The sequence below is a fragment of the Microcaecilia unicolor genome, chromosome 3, assembly GCF_901765095.1.
Source record: "Microcaecilia unicolor chromosome 3, aMicUni1.1, whole genome shotgun sequence".
NCBI lineage: Eukaryota > Metazoa > Chordata > Amphibia > Gymnophiona > Siphonopidae > Microcaecilia > Microcaecilia unicolor.
Window position 1 is genome coordinate 322,814,338 of NC_044033.1, and position 16,498 is coordinate 322,830,835.

Sequence of the window (16,498 nt, forward strand, 5' to 3'; positions counted from 1 at the left end):
GTGGCACCATAATCTGTGCCAGTGCTCTCTACCTCCGTGTTACACCGACATAGGACATGCACCAGCTCCTCTTGTAATATGACCCAGAACTATTCAAGAGTACGTATCAGGAAAGGCGGGGCCGGTGGGGATGTGCATAGAGCATGTGAAGATGTCGGAGCCTAATCAGAGCAAGGTCCCTGCTTCATGGAGACTGGCACATCAGCATCACTCTGACAGAGGGGAAGCAGACCTCCCAGTGCCGACGCTTCTCGGGTATCAGGTTTGCTGGTTTCCCGGACCTCCCACAAGGACCGATGCTGGTGCTTCTTCACCTTCGCTCAGTACCCTAGCATTGGGGTCCTTCAGTGCCACAAGGGTGAAGCAGAATCTACAAAAGTCTTCAGTGTCGGGCCCAAAGATCTTCAGCCCGGTTGAGGCAGGGGGAGACCTCCATGTCAAGGAGTCTGCAGGTCAGTCCTGATAAAGCGGATATTCAAATTCTTATCAGAGATTTTTTTTAAAAAAGGCATATGAGGAAAGCATTCTTATGTCAAAAAAAGGTTCTAGAATTGTGGTTTTTCAACATTTTTGCTCATTTTTTACTAATTTGTGAACAAAATTGATAGTATTTATATCTATATTTCTTTGTGACTCTGGGCAAGTCACTTAACCCTCCATTGCCCCTGGTACAAAATAAGTGCCTGAATATATGTAAACCGCTTTGAATGTAGTTGCAAAAACCTCAGAAAAACGGTATATCAAATCCCATTTCCCTTTCATCTATGCTTTCTTTGCCTCCTACCCTAACAATTCCTTTATGCAATAAAGTTGATGGAAATTTCAGTTGAACAAGTCTATGACATATTCTTTATTCGATGCTTACAGTAGTTTGGACCAATGCTCTGTTGGATGTCTAAACCAATAGGTTCTGACTCACATGGTTTTTGTAATATGCAGTGTCAAATCCTAAAGTTCGGAGGGGAAAAGGTTGTGCAGCATAGATTATTTCCTTAAATTGGACAATATAATAATATACATAAACACACACAAAGGCCTTTTTTTTTTTTGCAAAGGATATCATCATAAGTACATGAAACAGAACACCTATTCCTCAGGAAGAATAATGCTGTGCAGTCAATGAAAGGGCAATTTCAAAAGCCATTTAAGCACAAATAACGCTATTTTAGCCCAGGAAAAATGATTTTATAATACTGCTCATCCTAAATGCAGATTAAAAAAAAAAGTCACACATTTATAGTGCCATTTTTTATGTACTTTTGTCACGTCTAGGTAGTGGTGAGCCCTTAGGTTCTCTGAGGCCCGTAGGACCTCAGAGGACTGCCACGCACCCCGGATCTTCACCCGCGGCGACCGCCGTTCACCGGAGGTTGAGCCCCCAGCTGCAGGCGGCCAGCGGGACTGCTGGAACCGCGGGGTGACGGCCGGCCTGGCGGAACACCAGCAACACAGTCCCGACTGGGTGGCTAGCAGGGACGGCTAGCGCTGCAAAAGCACAGTCTCTGAGGGTGGCTAGCAAGGACGGCTAGTGAAAGGAACACAGTCTCTGAAGGTAGCTAGCAAGGACGGCTAGCAGGATGAAGAACACAGTCTCTGAGGGTGGCTAGCAAGGACGGCTAGCGGAAGGGACACAGTCTCTGAAGGTGGCTAGCAAGGACGGCTAGCGAAAGGAACACAGTCTCTGAAGTGGCTAGCAAGGACGGCTAGTGAAAGGAACACAGTCTCTGAAGGTAGCTAGCAAGGACGGCTAGCAGGACGAAGAACACAGTCTCTGAGGTGGCTAGCAAGGACGGCTAGCAGGACGAAGAACACTGTCTCTGAGGATGGCTAGCAAGGACGGCTAGCGGAAGGAACACAGTCTCTGAAGGTGGCTAGCAAGGACGGCTAGCGAAAGGAACACAGTCTCTGAAGGTAGCTAGCAAGGACGGCTAGCAGGACGAAGAACACAGTCTCTGAAGTGGCTAGCAAGGACGGCTAGCAGGACGAAGAACACAGTCTCTGAAGTGGCTAGCAAGGACGGCTAGCAGGACGAAGAACACAGTCTCTGAAGTGGCTAGCAAGGACGGCTAGCAGGACGAAGAACACAATCCCTGAAGTGGCTAGCAAGGACGGCTAGCAGGACGAAGAACACAATCCCTGAAGTGGCTAGCAAGGACGGCTAGCAGGACGAAGAACACAATCCCTGAAGTGGCTTCTGACATTTGAAACGGAAGCCCCGAGCCCTCCTTGTTCCGGGGTTTAAATCCCCCGCCCGTCCATCCTCTCCCTGGAGAAGAGCCAATCCCTGTAGCCCTGACAGGCAAGGATGGCCGGGATTGGAGGACCCGCCTCGCAGGCGGAGTTCCTCCTGCCATGCACCAATCCGGCGCAAGGGGGCGGGACTTGCAATCCTCTCAGCTCCGGTCGGGGAGACAACGACGCCGCCGCCATCTTGGCCGGCGTCCTCCTTTCCCTGGGGCCGGCGTTCGTTCCCGCGGGTCGCCAGCCTTGGGCCGCCCCGCGGAAGTGCCGGCCCCGTCGGCGGCCTGTCTCTGCCGCACCGGGGCCCGCGGCCCCCGCCGACCATCGCTCCCCGCCGCGGGAGCACTGGTAAGGTCCCGAAACGGGACAACTTTTACCTGTCTGCTATAAGGGGGAAGCATGCATACTTTACAATTTTCTTTTTAACTTGGAAAATGTTATCTGCATAAAACTTAGCATGTGTGAAAATATGCAGGCAGTTTTCCTAAGATAAATTTTCAAAGTCAAAGTAACATACAGCAATGTCTGCATAATGAAAAGCATTAACCTGTGGACAAAGGGGAACCGGTTGATATTGTGTATCTGGATTTTCAAAAGGCGTTTGACAAGGTACCTCATGAAAGGCTACAGAGGAAATTGGAGGGTCATGGGATAGGAGGAAATGTCCTATTGTGGATTAAAAACTGGTTGAAGGATAGGAAACAGAGTGGGTTTAAATCGCGACAGGATTGTGAAAAATTACAAGAGGACCTTATAAGACTGGGAGACTGGGCGGCTAAATGGCAGATGACGTTTAATGTGAGCAAGTGCAAGGTGATGTATGTGGGGAAAAAAGAACCCGAATTATAGCTACGTCATGCAAGGTTCCACGTTAGGAGTTACGGACCAAGAAAGGGATCTGGGTGTCATTATCGATAATACACTGAAACCGTCTGCTCATTGTGCTGCTGCGGCTAGGAAAGCGAATAGAATGTTGGGTATTATTAGGAAAGGTATGGAAAACAGGTGTGAGGATGTTATAATGCCGTTGTATCGCTCCATGGTGCGACCGCACCTTGAGTATTGTGTTCAATTCTGGTTGCCGCATCTCAAGAAAGATATAGTAGAATTGGAAAAGGTGCAGCGAAGGGCGACTAAAATGATAGCGGGGATGGGACGACTTCCCTATGAAGAAAGATTAAGGAGGCTAGGGCTATTCAGCTTGGAGAAGAGACGGCTGAGGGGAGACATGATAGAGGTATATAAAATAATGAGTGGAGTGGAACAGGTGGATGTGAAGCATCTATTCATGCTTTCCAAAAATACTAGGACTAGGGGGCATGCGATGAAACTACAGTGTAGTAAATTTAAAACAAATTAGAGAAAAGTTTTCTTCACCCAACGTATAATTAAACTCTGGAATTCGTTGCCGGAGAAAGTGGTGAAGGCGGTTAGCTTAGCAGAGTTTAAAAAGGGGTTGGACGGTTTCCTAAAGGACAAGTCCATAAGCCGCTACTAAATGGACTTGGGAAAAATCCACAATTCAGAGAATAACATGTATAGAATGTTTGTACGTTTGGGAAGCTTGCCAGGTGCCCTTGGCCTGGATTGGCCGCTGTCGTGGACAGGATGCTGGGCTCGATGGACCCTTGGTCTTTTCCCAGTATGGCATTACTTATGTAACCTACTTTTCACCTGTGGATGCAAGTTATAAAATGACCCTTAGAATCAAACTACTTTACTCTTATTTACTACTATTTATTCTGGAGGTCGTCGTCCCCCCCCCCCCCCCCCCGATCCCTTCGATAGCCCAGCCAGTGCAATGACAAACCTGTGGACAGTGATTTGTTTTGGAAGTTGGCATACATGTACCCTGAGCATATCCAGCAGGACTTACTGCAAAGCAATATAGCAAGGATTCCTTCCATCCTATGGGCTGACACCACTCCTTCCTGCAGGACTTTCAGTAACTACTGGCCTAAGAAGCAGGAAATAGGTTTGAGAACAGAACCTGAGCATCCCATATGGCAGAGTACATGGTTATTATTCTGCTGTCCCAAGAAGTGCCATTTTTCATGTGCAAATGTTTATGGTCATTTTTGACTTGATATACCACCTTAGCTTTAAAAAAAAGATCAAAGCCATTAACAATACATAAAATGTACATAGATGTTTTTGATGGTTTTATTACCAACCACTCTAAGTATCCTAGTTCAATCTCTTACTTCAACATAATCTGTCGGAACGAGTCCCGCCTCTCCCTGGCTATTTCTGGCTTCCATCCAGCCACCTCCTACATTCTGCAAAATGAAAGGAAAAAGAAGTCAAGAAAATAATTGTAAAGTAGTCAGCATAATTAGCCCAATGCCTGATTAAAGCAATAGCTCATTTCAAATACAAAAATACCAATATTTATATTCCATCTAAACCTCAAAAACTTCAGGGCAGATTACAATAGTAAAACTAAGCATATCTAGGATATACAATTAATGTCAAAATATTTATAAAACCATGGTTTAATTTTGGCCTCTATCAATGCTTAATTACAGTTTTAAAATTCTGAAACCAGTACATTTTCACCTGCCATCTAAAAAGTAAAATCAGATTGACTTCTTAGTTCTGAAGTAATCTGTTCCAAAACACTGCTGTATGATACAGAAAAGTGTAAACTCAAACATTTTTTCATTCAAGATTGCCTAGTAAGTAGATGAAAGGAATATCACTAAACACATAAGATGGGGCAAAACCATAATAATCATGATTTTGTTTTAAATTTGAAATGTATGACAATAGACCATAGACCAGTGGAGTAACTTACGGGGAGACTTCAGGGGCTCAGGTCCCCCATCCCTCTCTCAGCCCCTCCCCCAACACTGATGGCCAAAGAGGTGCCTGCTTTGTAGACACCACTTACCTGGTATAGAGCCTATTTTTCACTGGGTGTGCCTTGGAAGTCCTTGGTGCAGTGTCTTCCATCTGCTGATGTGCCTCTGATGCTCCCAATGACACTGGCATCTGCTCCTGTGACCCAAACCTGCTGGCACCATGTTGAGTCACTGAGTTACGTGGTGCCAGTAGACCGGAGTGAGCACATCCAGGCCAAAGGGGCAAGTGCCAGCATCATTGGCTGCGTCAGTATCCGCAAACTTTCTTGAGAAAAAAAGAATCCCAGCACAACCTTCCCTGAAGAGCTGCAAAAAGAGCCCAAACTTCCAGCCAACGAGCCACAAAGAGAGCTTGCAAAGCTGAAGAGCCACCAGAGCCCAGAAGCCAGCAATCAACTTGGGCCTCCTCTCCACCACTGCCAGTGCCCACTACCCAGGTTAAAAAAAAAAAAAAGTTTTATCTTATGCTGGACTGTGGTGGTGGTATTTGGTGGATGGGTGGGGGTGTAGAGAAGCTGAATTTATGCTGTGCTGCAGCCCCTCCTTACCTCTCAACCCTCATCTCCCCTTACGTTCCTACCCGTAACCTCCGCTCTCAAGACAAATCCCTCCTTTCAGTACCCTTCTCCACCACCGCCAACTCCAGGCTCCGCCCTTTCTGCCTCACCTCACCCCACGCGTGGAACAAACTCCCCGAGCCCATACGTCAGGCCCCCTCCCTCCCCATCTTCAAATCTCTGCTTAAAGCCCACCTCTTCAATGTCGCCTTCTGCACCTAACCTCTATACCTCTACCCAGGAAATCTAGACTGCCCAACTTGACATTTCATTCTTTAGATTGTAAGCTCATTTGAGCAGGGACCATCCTTCTTTGTTTATTTTGTACAGCGCTGCGTAACCCTAATAGCGCTCTGGAAATGTTTAGTAGTAGTAGTACTGGTGATAGTGTAGAGAAGTAGAATTTATGCTGGGCTATGGGGCTGGGGGGAGTACAGAAGGACAGTGGAGATACCAGGCTATGAAGGAAAGGCAGGTGAGACGCCAAATTTTATGAAGGGTTTTGGGGGTGCAGAGAGGATTCCAGGCTTTATATAAGGGGGTTGGCAGGAATAGAAGGGCAGAGGATACACTGGGCTTTATATGAAAGGAAAGGGGGATATGGGGATGGGATTTGATATACCGTCTTTCTGTGGTTACAATCAAAGCGGTTTACATATTATACACAGGTACATATTTTGTACCTGGGTCAATGGAGGGTTGAGTTACTTACCCAAAGTCACAAGGAGCTGCAATGGGAATTGAACCCAGCCCACTGCACTAACCATTAGAATACTTCTCTGTACCATGAGGGGTAAGGAGGGGCAAGAGGCTATGAAAGAGCAGGGCACATGCTGGGCTATGGGATACATTTCTTTACATTCCTGCTACCTTTTTTTGGTTTCTTATTGAATGTGTGTGCCTGCTCAGGGCTTTGAAGGAACACCCCCTCTGCTGTTGGGTGCTGTATTTAGGGACTAAGTAGAAGTCAGATTCTTCTGGATCTGCTTAAATGCGGAGGATCTGGCTTTTTCCCAGTCCTCTGCTCAGCTGTGTCCCCGCACCCTCTGCTTCTATGACCTCCTTTGCACTGGCTTTTTCTGCTCAGGAACTTAAGCACTGTCTCTGCATTAAAATTGGATCTGGAGGTCTCAGAATCCTGTTTCTGACTGCCTCTAAACATCTCCAGGCAGGATGAGTCTTAGCAATAAAGTATGATCTAGAGGAGACTTTCAGAGGAACAATGTGAAGGGAAAAAAATGCCAACATTCCTGAGCAGGATAAGCAGGGGGCATAGCAGAGTCAACAAAGCAGCAGAGGATTCACAGATGTGGCCAACTGGATAAAAGCCTGATCCTTTATTGAAGCCTGATTTAAGGTGATGTAGATTGGATCTAATGGATCTGGGATATCTGGATTTTATCTATGTCTCTATATTCATGTTTCATTGGTGTTGGTGCTAAGGGAAGGGAGGGGTAATATTGATCAGCACTGTTCTGTTCCCCCACTGCTCCCCTGATTTACTCAGATTCATATTGATGAACCTGATTGGGCAAGAGGTGCTTTATTTTTGTTACAGGTGTAAATGTTTGGAATATTAGTATTTAGATGCATGTGTGTCCACTTACACACTTGTGTCTGCTATTCAGCAAATACCAGCTTAACTTACACGGCATATCTTTGCGGAATATATTTAAACATTGTGGCTGGAGACACTGTGGCTCATTTTCAAAAGAGAAAAACATTGAAAAAGTGGCATAAATCTGCAATTGGACGTTTTTCTCACAAAAACGTCCAAACTGGTATTTTCAAAACCAATTTTTAGATGTTTTTCTATGAAGTCCACCAGGAGTGCACTCAAATCACAAGGGGGCATGTCAGGGGTGTGTTAAGGGCAGGATCTGGGCATTCCTAACACTTGGGTGTTTTTCTGCCAAAATGAAACAAAACAAAAACACCCAGGGCTATAAGTTGGACATTTTGGTCTAGACCTGTTTTATTAATTAATAAGCCAAAAATGTGCCCTAAATGACCAGATGACCACTGGAGGGAAGCAGGGATGGTCCTTTATTCTGTAATTGGAGAGGGTTGATATGTGTTCTGCATGTGACCACAGTGAGAGCTTCTACTGGAATATATAGTTTGTGTGAAGATCCACATGAGTCTGACTTATCTGGCCTTTCCAATAGAAAGCATATTGCTGTTCTGTATTTTTACTGCTGCCTTTTTATTTGTGTGTTCAGAATTGGTGCCATTAAGTTTGCTACATGGGCTCTGAGAAGCATCTTTGCAGGATTCACTGTTATTTCACTGAGAAGCATCTTTGCAGGATTCACTGTTATTTCATAAAGTATGTGGCACTGAAGTTTTTGAGTTGCTATTATTGAGTTGCTGCCAGAATCTCTGGTGTGTGCTGGGTAGAGGAATCGCTGACAGGGTCAAAACTGCTGCATTATACGTGTGACTCCTACTGCCCATGGTGTCATTATATTATGCTTCCACTACCTAACTTTTAGGAGGTAAGGATCTCCTGTTTTATAACAAAACTTACGGAAGACCATTATGAATTTAAGTTATGGGATAATGCAACTTTATTTAACTAATGTCAGTGTTTCCATAAGTGTGTATGTGGTTTATGTTGATATAGGATAGACTATTTACTGAAAAATCAGTTATCAAGTGCACTGTAAGGCATTATTTAGGAGTATACCAAGCACTACTCACACCTATATGCCTAGTACCCCCCTTATGTTAACTCTGGGCCACCCCCCCCCCCCCCCCAAAAAAAAAATGTCAGGTCTGGCTACACCCCTGCCACGTACCATATGATTTGTGGGCAGGTGATTGTGGGACATTTGTTGAGGATGCAGCAATAATGGGTTCATTGGCTTAGTGCCAAGGGCTAACTGGTGTAAACATTTTCTTTATAAAAAAAATACCTTCCATTGATAAATCTGCTTTGGACAGCTGAGAGGGGGGGGGTTTCTTGTTTTGTTTTTAGTATTTATTTTTTGTTACATTTGTACCCCGCGCTCTCTCACTCATGGCAGGCTCAATGCGGCTTACATGGGGCAATGGAGGGTTAAGTGTCTTGCCCAGAGTCACAAGGAGCTGCCTGTGCCTGAAGTGGGAATCGAACTCAGTTCCTCAGTTTTCCAGGACCAAAGTCCACCACCCTAACCACTAGGCCGCCACTCCTCCACTAAACACATGTTACATGCTGTTTTTTTGTTTTGTTTTTTTTACACAATGTTGTGAGGTATAGAATGAATCACCCTCTTTAAGGAGTTACTTCAGTTGATTTGCAATGGTGTTTTTTGTTTGTTTTGTTAGCTCATTTTAAGGCAGCAAGTTTGGAGGAAGATGTGACCATAGGCATCAACTCTGTGGATGCCCTTTCCCTATAAGTCTGTAGATCTGGGGCAGCAAGCTTCATATCGCAGTTACAATAAAGCACAGTAAAATGTGTGCTTCTGTAGCCTAGCTACTGGCTGGAGGTGTCTATCCAATAGACTGCATGGGAGAAGGGAGTTGCAACTTGCTGTAGCCTAGCAGCTGCCAGTGGGGAGAGCAAGTACAGCAGACAGACACATTGACAAAAGGAACAGGCAGATTCAGATAACTATTGAAATGACAATTTCACTTATGTAAGTACTACCTATAGCAGTTAAGGTATTAAAAAAAAAAGAGAGAGAGAAGTACTAGGAGGGGAATAAAAGGGGCAAGAAAGGGGTTACAGGTTAAGAGAGTCAATACTGCTCTGAAATGATGGAAGAGGCAGAAAGGAGCTGTAAAGGAAAGAGAGGCTGGGTGATGGAGACAGGGACTGATAGTGGAGCTGTGAGTCAGGAGACAGGCTATGAGGTCAGAGAAACTCAGAGGGAGCATGAGCTATGTAGGGGAAAGTTGCTGGCAGAGAGGAAGAAGAGCAGGCAGAGAGGACACAAGCTGCAGACAGAAGAGGAGCTGAAAGATGGAGAGCAGCTGTGCCAGACTGGGAAAAAAAAGTGAGAGGGGGAAAGTGGGGTCATAGTGGAGAGATGAAGGTGAGAAAGGGGTGAAAAGTGGAGGAGGGAGTAAGACTAGAATAAAGTGAGATGAGAGAAGCTATAGGGAGAAACCATGGAGAGACAAATATATATGGAGGAAAGAAAAACGATGATGACATGGGAGGAAGACTGGAAGAACAAGTAGAGACAGAAGACTGAAGATAAACTAAAGACACAAAAATTGAAAAATTTTGTAAAGATTTATATGCCAGCTGGGCTAGATCAAGGGTGGACAATAGCTATATACTGATGTTCTCCTCCAGCCCTGTAGTCACCAGAATTAATATTTTATTTTACTGGAAGGACATGGGGGGGGGGGGGGGGCAGGAGGGGACTGTGCCAGTATATGATGCCATAAGTCTGAAAAATATCTTTAAAATTGTTTCTCTTTGGTAGTTCTGAAATGTGCAGCCCTCTGAGTCTCAAATTGAAAGGGGAATAAAGAGTAACACCATCTTTCTTTTTAAATAAAAATAAAATAGTCATTCCCTTCTTACATTTTATGGGAGACATTGGTGTTGAAATAACATTTAAATAGCTCAGGGCAGGCTATGTACAGGAAGATAGCCTTTTTCAAATGAAGGAAAGCTTTGGTGAGGGGGCATACGATGAAGTTACGAGGAAATAGGCTTAGGAGGAATCTAAGAAAGTATTAATTTACAGAAAGGGTGGTGGAAGCGTGGAATGGCCTGGTGGAGGTTGTGGAGACGAGGACTGTGTCAGAGTTTAAGAAAACATGGGACACGCATGTGGGAGCCCTTACGAAAAGGAGGAGTGAAGGGTTACGGAGGATGGGCGGACTGGATGGGCCATTTGGCCTTTAACTGTCATCATATTTCTATGTTTGTGTTTCTAAGTGAGCTCATTATGTTGCATTGTCCGAAAGAAATAGCATGGCAGCAGCAACAGGAAGGGGTTACAGGAGAGATGGGTGGAGTTTGGAAAGGGGTAAGGGGTTCTTGGTTTGTTTTCCTCTTAGATCATCTACTACGCCTGGCTTTCCATTCTCACTCCCAGCACAGCTCTGCTACATGGTAGCTTTTGAGGTATGTGACCTATGTTGATGTGCAGAGCATCATGAATGAGGAGGTACTGCTATAGTGGTGTGCCACCCTCATATTCTTCCACATCATATGGGTCAAGGAAAAGGTTGAGTGGGGGATAATGGTGCTGGGCAGAGAATGGAGGAGAAAGAAGGGCTGTTTGGCAAAAGGAGAGAAAATAAGTGAAATGTTGTGCTGGAGTCATGACTAATAAGGGAGGGGGCACGGTGCCAAAGCTTGTTACCACCAAATAAGGTGCCAATTTCCATTTTTGAAGAAGGCACTAGAGTTGGTGCTAACTCAGCTCCCCAAGCCAACCACTTACTCTGTGACCACTAGACCTTTAGCAGGTGGGCTGGCACACAGTGGGTTGACATGGATGCATGCCTTTGGATTCACTGATTTCCTGCTCAGCATGTGATCTTTGGAATTTTCAGTCTGAGAGCAGGAATAACCATATATAAATGTGGCACTAGGGGCTATGGAGCAACTGACTGCTGAGCTTCCAACGTTTGTGCATGCAGATGGTGGAGAAATTCAAAGGGCCTTTCTGGATGTGGAACTACTATTATATTTCAGTCTGAGTTCTAGATATGAATGGTGCCTGGGACTCTGAGAATGGGAAGTAAGAATATGATCCTTGCTAGGAGGGGTAGGAATAAAAAATTTGAAATGTGCAACGAACCTGCTTAGGAGGTATGAGGGATGAGTGAGCCTAGCCTGCAGGGGAAGAGAAACTGACCAAGGTAAAGTGAGACAGAATCTAATGGAGGGAGGAATTAGCAGGGGGTAAGGCAGGTCAGGTCAGAAGTAGAGAACAGAGAAGTATAGAATGGGGGAGTGTGTAGGTATGGGAGAGGGGTAATATGCCTACCCCAAAACAAAAGTCAAATTAGACATTATGACACAGAGGGCCGGAGAAAGAAGTGGGGATGGTCTGAGAGAAAAGAAAAGTGTATGTTGTGTACAGGTTAGATAGGGAAGAGGGACTATTGAGAACTAGCTGGGAGCGAGAGAATACAGATTGTATATGGGCCAGGGTGGACTGAAAAGCATAGCATGAGTGTGAAGTAGATGGGTTGAGAGCAGACGCCTGTGGCTATGAGTTGGGGTTGGGGAGGAAGAGAAACTGGTGAGACTTGCAGTGCTACCCCTAGCATTTCTTTTACCTACAAGTCCTCCCTGTGTATGTGCCACCTGATGTGTCCTTGATTTAAAGGTAGCCTGACCAGTTGTGTTCACAACCCACCATGCTTTAATTTAATTTTATATGGCTTTGGTAATTTGCGCAGAGTTCAATACCTCCAACCATTTTGAAAAGTTGGCTCCTATGGATGTGACTTATCATTCCTAGTGCAGTTTAAATATACAGACTTCCACAAGACTATTTAAAGGAGGTAAGAGTTTATTTGTAGGATGTTTACTTTTTATGCACCGTATCAAATGTATTTCCTCCTGAAGCAGCTTTGGAAAAACAGGGGCCTCTTAGGGATTTGAATGAGGATTTGGACATGAAGTAGTGCAATAGAATGAAGATATAGCTGTGAAGCACAATAATGGAATTAAGTGCTCTAGAGTTCTAATATGTTGTAACATTATTGGTCATTGACAGATTAACATTTTGCTTCATTTTTTGGATGTACAATTATTTACTATGCAGAAGCGAGCTCTATAAAGAGGAGTTTTCTGACCAATGATTATGTTAGCAGCCAATTATAGCCAGAGTCGTTTCAGCTAACTGCATTCTGCCATCTTTTCTCCTCTGCTTTATAAGTGGTTTTAACTCACTCTGGACATTAATCTATTCCAGCAGTTCTCAGAGCGTCGCAGGACTGGCACACACACACAAAGCCTTTTTCTTTATTAAATTTTAAAAAGTTGTAGCATGGTCTCTCTTCCATTCCTCTCAACTTATCCCCTCAGCCCTCCCACTCTTCTTCCTTCAGCCCCCTCCCGCCCACCCAAGTGTGCAGCATTTCCTCATCTTCCCCCTTCCCCGGTCTGACAAACCTCATTTCTTTGCCAGCAGCAGCACCCAGCACACAAGGCCCAAGCCAACCCAGAGCTTTATCCTCTTGCACCCTGCACCTCTGACACAACATCCTGTTTATGCAAGGGCACAGCGAACAGAGGAAAAGCACCGGCTCGAGCAGCATGTGCTGACTGCAGCTGCTGGAAAAGAAATGAGGTTTGTCAGACCGGGGCAGGGAGAGGATGAGGGAGAAGTGCTGCATACGTGGTGGGTGAGAGGAGGCAGCTAAAGGGAGTACAGCAAGAGGTTGCCATATATGCAATGTGTCACATATGTAAGCATCATCAGTCAGGTGTGTCCCGACTGAAAAATGGTTGAGAACCACTGGTCTATTCAGACATTACATTAAATGCAATCAATGGCTGTCAGATCTTTCTAGTATAACAAAAAGATAAAAAATAGAACAAGGAAAAGTATTCCAAAGCACATACAGTGGTGGAAATAAGTATTTGATCCCTTGCTGATTTTGTAAGTTTGCCCACTGACAAAGACATGAGCAGCCCATAATTGAAGGGTAGGTTATTGGTAACAGTGAGAGATAGCACATCACAAATTAAATCCGGAAAATCACATTGTGGAAAGTATATAAATTTATTTGCATTCTGCAGAGGGAAATAAGTATTTGATCCCTCTGGCAAACAAGACCTAATACTTGGTGGCAAAACCCTTGTTGGCAAGCACAGCGGTCAGACGTCTTCTGTAGTTGATGATGAGGTTTGCACACATGTCAGGAGGAATTTTGGTCCACTCCTCTTTGCAGATCATCTCTAAATCATTAAGAGTTCTGGGCTGTCGCTTGGCAACTCGCAGCTTCAGCTCCCTCCATAAGTTTTCAATGGGATTAAGGTCTGGTGACTGGCTAGGCCACTCCATGACCCTAATGTGCTTCTTCCTGAGCCACTCCTTTGTTGCCTTGGCTGTATGTTTTGGGTCATTGTCGTGCTGGAAGACCCAGCCACGACCCATTTTTAAGGCCCTGGCGGAGGGAAGGAGGTTGTCACTCAGAATTGTACGGTACATGGCCTCATCCATTCTCCCATTGATGCGGTGAAGTAGTCCTGTGCCCTTAGCAGAGAAACACCCCCAAAACATAACATTTCCACCTCCATGCTTGACAGTGGGGACGGTGTTCTTTGGGTCATAGGCAGCATTTCTCTTCCTCCAAACACGGCGAGTTGAGTTCATGCCAAAGAGCTCAATTTTTGTCTCATCTGACCACAGCACCTTCTCCCAATCACTCTCGGCATCATCCAGGTGTTCACTGGCAAACTTCAGACGGGCCGTCACATGTGCCTTCCGGAGCAGGGGGACCTTGCGGGCACTGCAGGATTGCAATCCGTTATGTCGTAATGTGTTACCAATGGTTTTCGTGGTGACAGTGGTCCCAGCTGCCTTGAGATCATTGACAAGTTCCCCCCTTGTAGTTGTAGGCTGATTTCTAACCTTCCTCATGATCAAGGATACCCCACGAGGTGAGATTTTGCGTGGAGCCCCAGATCTTTGTCGATTGACAGTCATTTTGTACTTCTTCCATTTTCTTACTATGGCACCAACAGTTGTCTCCTTCTCGCCCAGCGTCTTACTGATGGTTTTGTAGCCCATTCCAGCCTTGTGCAGGTGTATGATCTTGTCCCTGACATCCTTAGACAGCTCCTTGCTCTTGGCCATTTTGTAGAGGTTAGAGTCTGACTGATTCACTGAGTCTGTGGACAGGTGTCTTTCATACAGGTGACCATTGCCGACAGCTGTCTGTCATGCAGGTAACGAGTTGATTTGGAGCATCTACCTGGTCTGTAGGGGCCAGATCTCTTACTGGTTGGTGGGGGATCAAATACTTATTTCCCTCTGCAGAATGCAAATAAATTCATATACTTTCCACAATGTGATTTTCCGGATTTAATTTGTGATGTGCTATCTCTCACTGTTACCAATAACCTACCCTTCAATTATGGGCTGCTCATGTCTTTGTCAGTGGGCAAACTTACAAAATCAGCAAGGGATCAAATACTTATTTCCACCACTGTAAACTAACCAAATACAACACCTAAATGAGAAGAACCAGTTATATGCTTAAGGGATTTGTTATAGATTATAAGGCCTCTTATGAGCCATCCCATTTCAGACCACAACCATAAGCCCACTGTGCTAGATAAGAAGGATAAATCAACTATTTATCCTTCTCATCTAGCACAGCTCAACTACTATATTTGAAAAACAATTTTTTTTTTACAAAATTCCAATGTAAACAAGAAAAAATGCGACAAAAAAAAATTGAACACTTAGCTTCAAAAGAAGAAACAGCTGTCCATCTTCACTATTTACTGGACTCAATGCTAACAGAGAAGACTCGCATCAGATGCCTCAAACAAATGGCTACCCCTTCAGCATTTTGGCAGGAACCCCTGCCTGTTTCTGGAGTCTTACAACAATTTGGACCGCATATAATAGGTCATACACCAACCATTCCAGAAGTAGAATCATGACAGTGGGCTTACGGCTGTGGGTTGTTATGCATGATGAGGATAAAACAAACGCGCTAAACAAATATTTCTCTTTGGTGTTCATAGAAGAAAATCCTGAAGAAGAACCGCAGTCAGTTGACAAGGGAATATCTGGGAATGGAGTGGGTATTGCGCCGTTCACAGAAAAAAGCATTTATATACAGCTTGAAAATCTGAAAGTGGGTAAAGCTATGGGGCCAGATGGGTACATCCCAGGATACTGAGAGTAGTCCTGGTAGGACCTCTTAAGGATTTATTTAATAGTTCCTTAGAAATGGTAAAGGTTCCAAGGGATTGGAGACAAGCTGATGTGGTCCCTCTTCACAAAAGCGGAAAGAAGGAAGAAGTGGGAAACTACAGGTTGGTAAGCCTCACGTCACTGGAAGGAAAAATAATGGAAATCACAGCTGAAGGAAAGGACAGTTGACTTTCTAGAAGTTAACGGGTTACAAGATCCGAGGCAACATGGCTTTACCAAAGGAAGATCCTGCCTGACTTCTTTGACTGGGTGACCAAAGAACTGGATGAAGGATGTGTGCTAGATATAATCTACTTGGATTTCAGCAAAGCCTTTGATACAGTCCCTCACAGAAGACTCGTGAATAAGCTGAAAAGGTTAAACTTAGGGCCCAAAGTGGTGAATTGGATTGGGTGGTGGTAAATGGAATCCGCTCTGAGGAAAGGAAGGTTGAGTAGTGGAATGTCTGGTGCTGGGACCAATTCTGTTTAATATATTTGTGCGAGACACTGCTGAAGGGTTAGAAGGAAAAGTTTGCCTTTTTGCGGATGACACAAAGATAGCCAATAGAATGGATATCCTGGAGGGAGTAGAAACCATGAGAAGGGATCTCCAAACGCTAGAAGAAAGGTCAAGGGTCTGGCAGTTAAAATGTAATAACTATACACTAGGGAAATATACACTTCTATTCTGTGCTCAAAACACCTAATTTCAGCACAGTGCATAATACATCAAACTAAATAAAAATGAAATAAAAAAAAATGTAATGCCTCCAAACTAAAGCAGGTATGCTCAAACTAGATACATTTATTAAATATCACATTGCAAAAACACAACCATAATACTTATCTGAAACCAGACTTCATTCATAAAACCAAGAGTCCTTCCATGCCCCAGTCCAAAATCCAGTCAAACTGTAGAAGGCTAGATCGCACTGCATTCAGACTGTCCACATTATAAATTTTTGAACCCAAAATGTTTGTTAAATTCCTGG

General features: G+C 44.6%; 1 protein-coding gene across 1 annotated transcript in view; it reads right to left on the reverse strand.

The window, feature by feature from the left end:
• LOC115464694 (probable palmitoyltransferase ZDHHC14) overlaps positions 1-16,498 on the reverse strand; it is a 238,743-nt gene that overhangs the window by 117,410 nt on the left and 104,835 nt on the right. Inside the window, exon 3 of the mRNA XM_030195052.1 lies at positions 4,446-4,520. Coding sequence (XP_030050912.1) covers positions 4,446-4,520 — 75 coding nt within the window. The remainder of the gene's footprint in view (positions 1-4,445; positions 4,521-16,498) is intronic.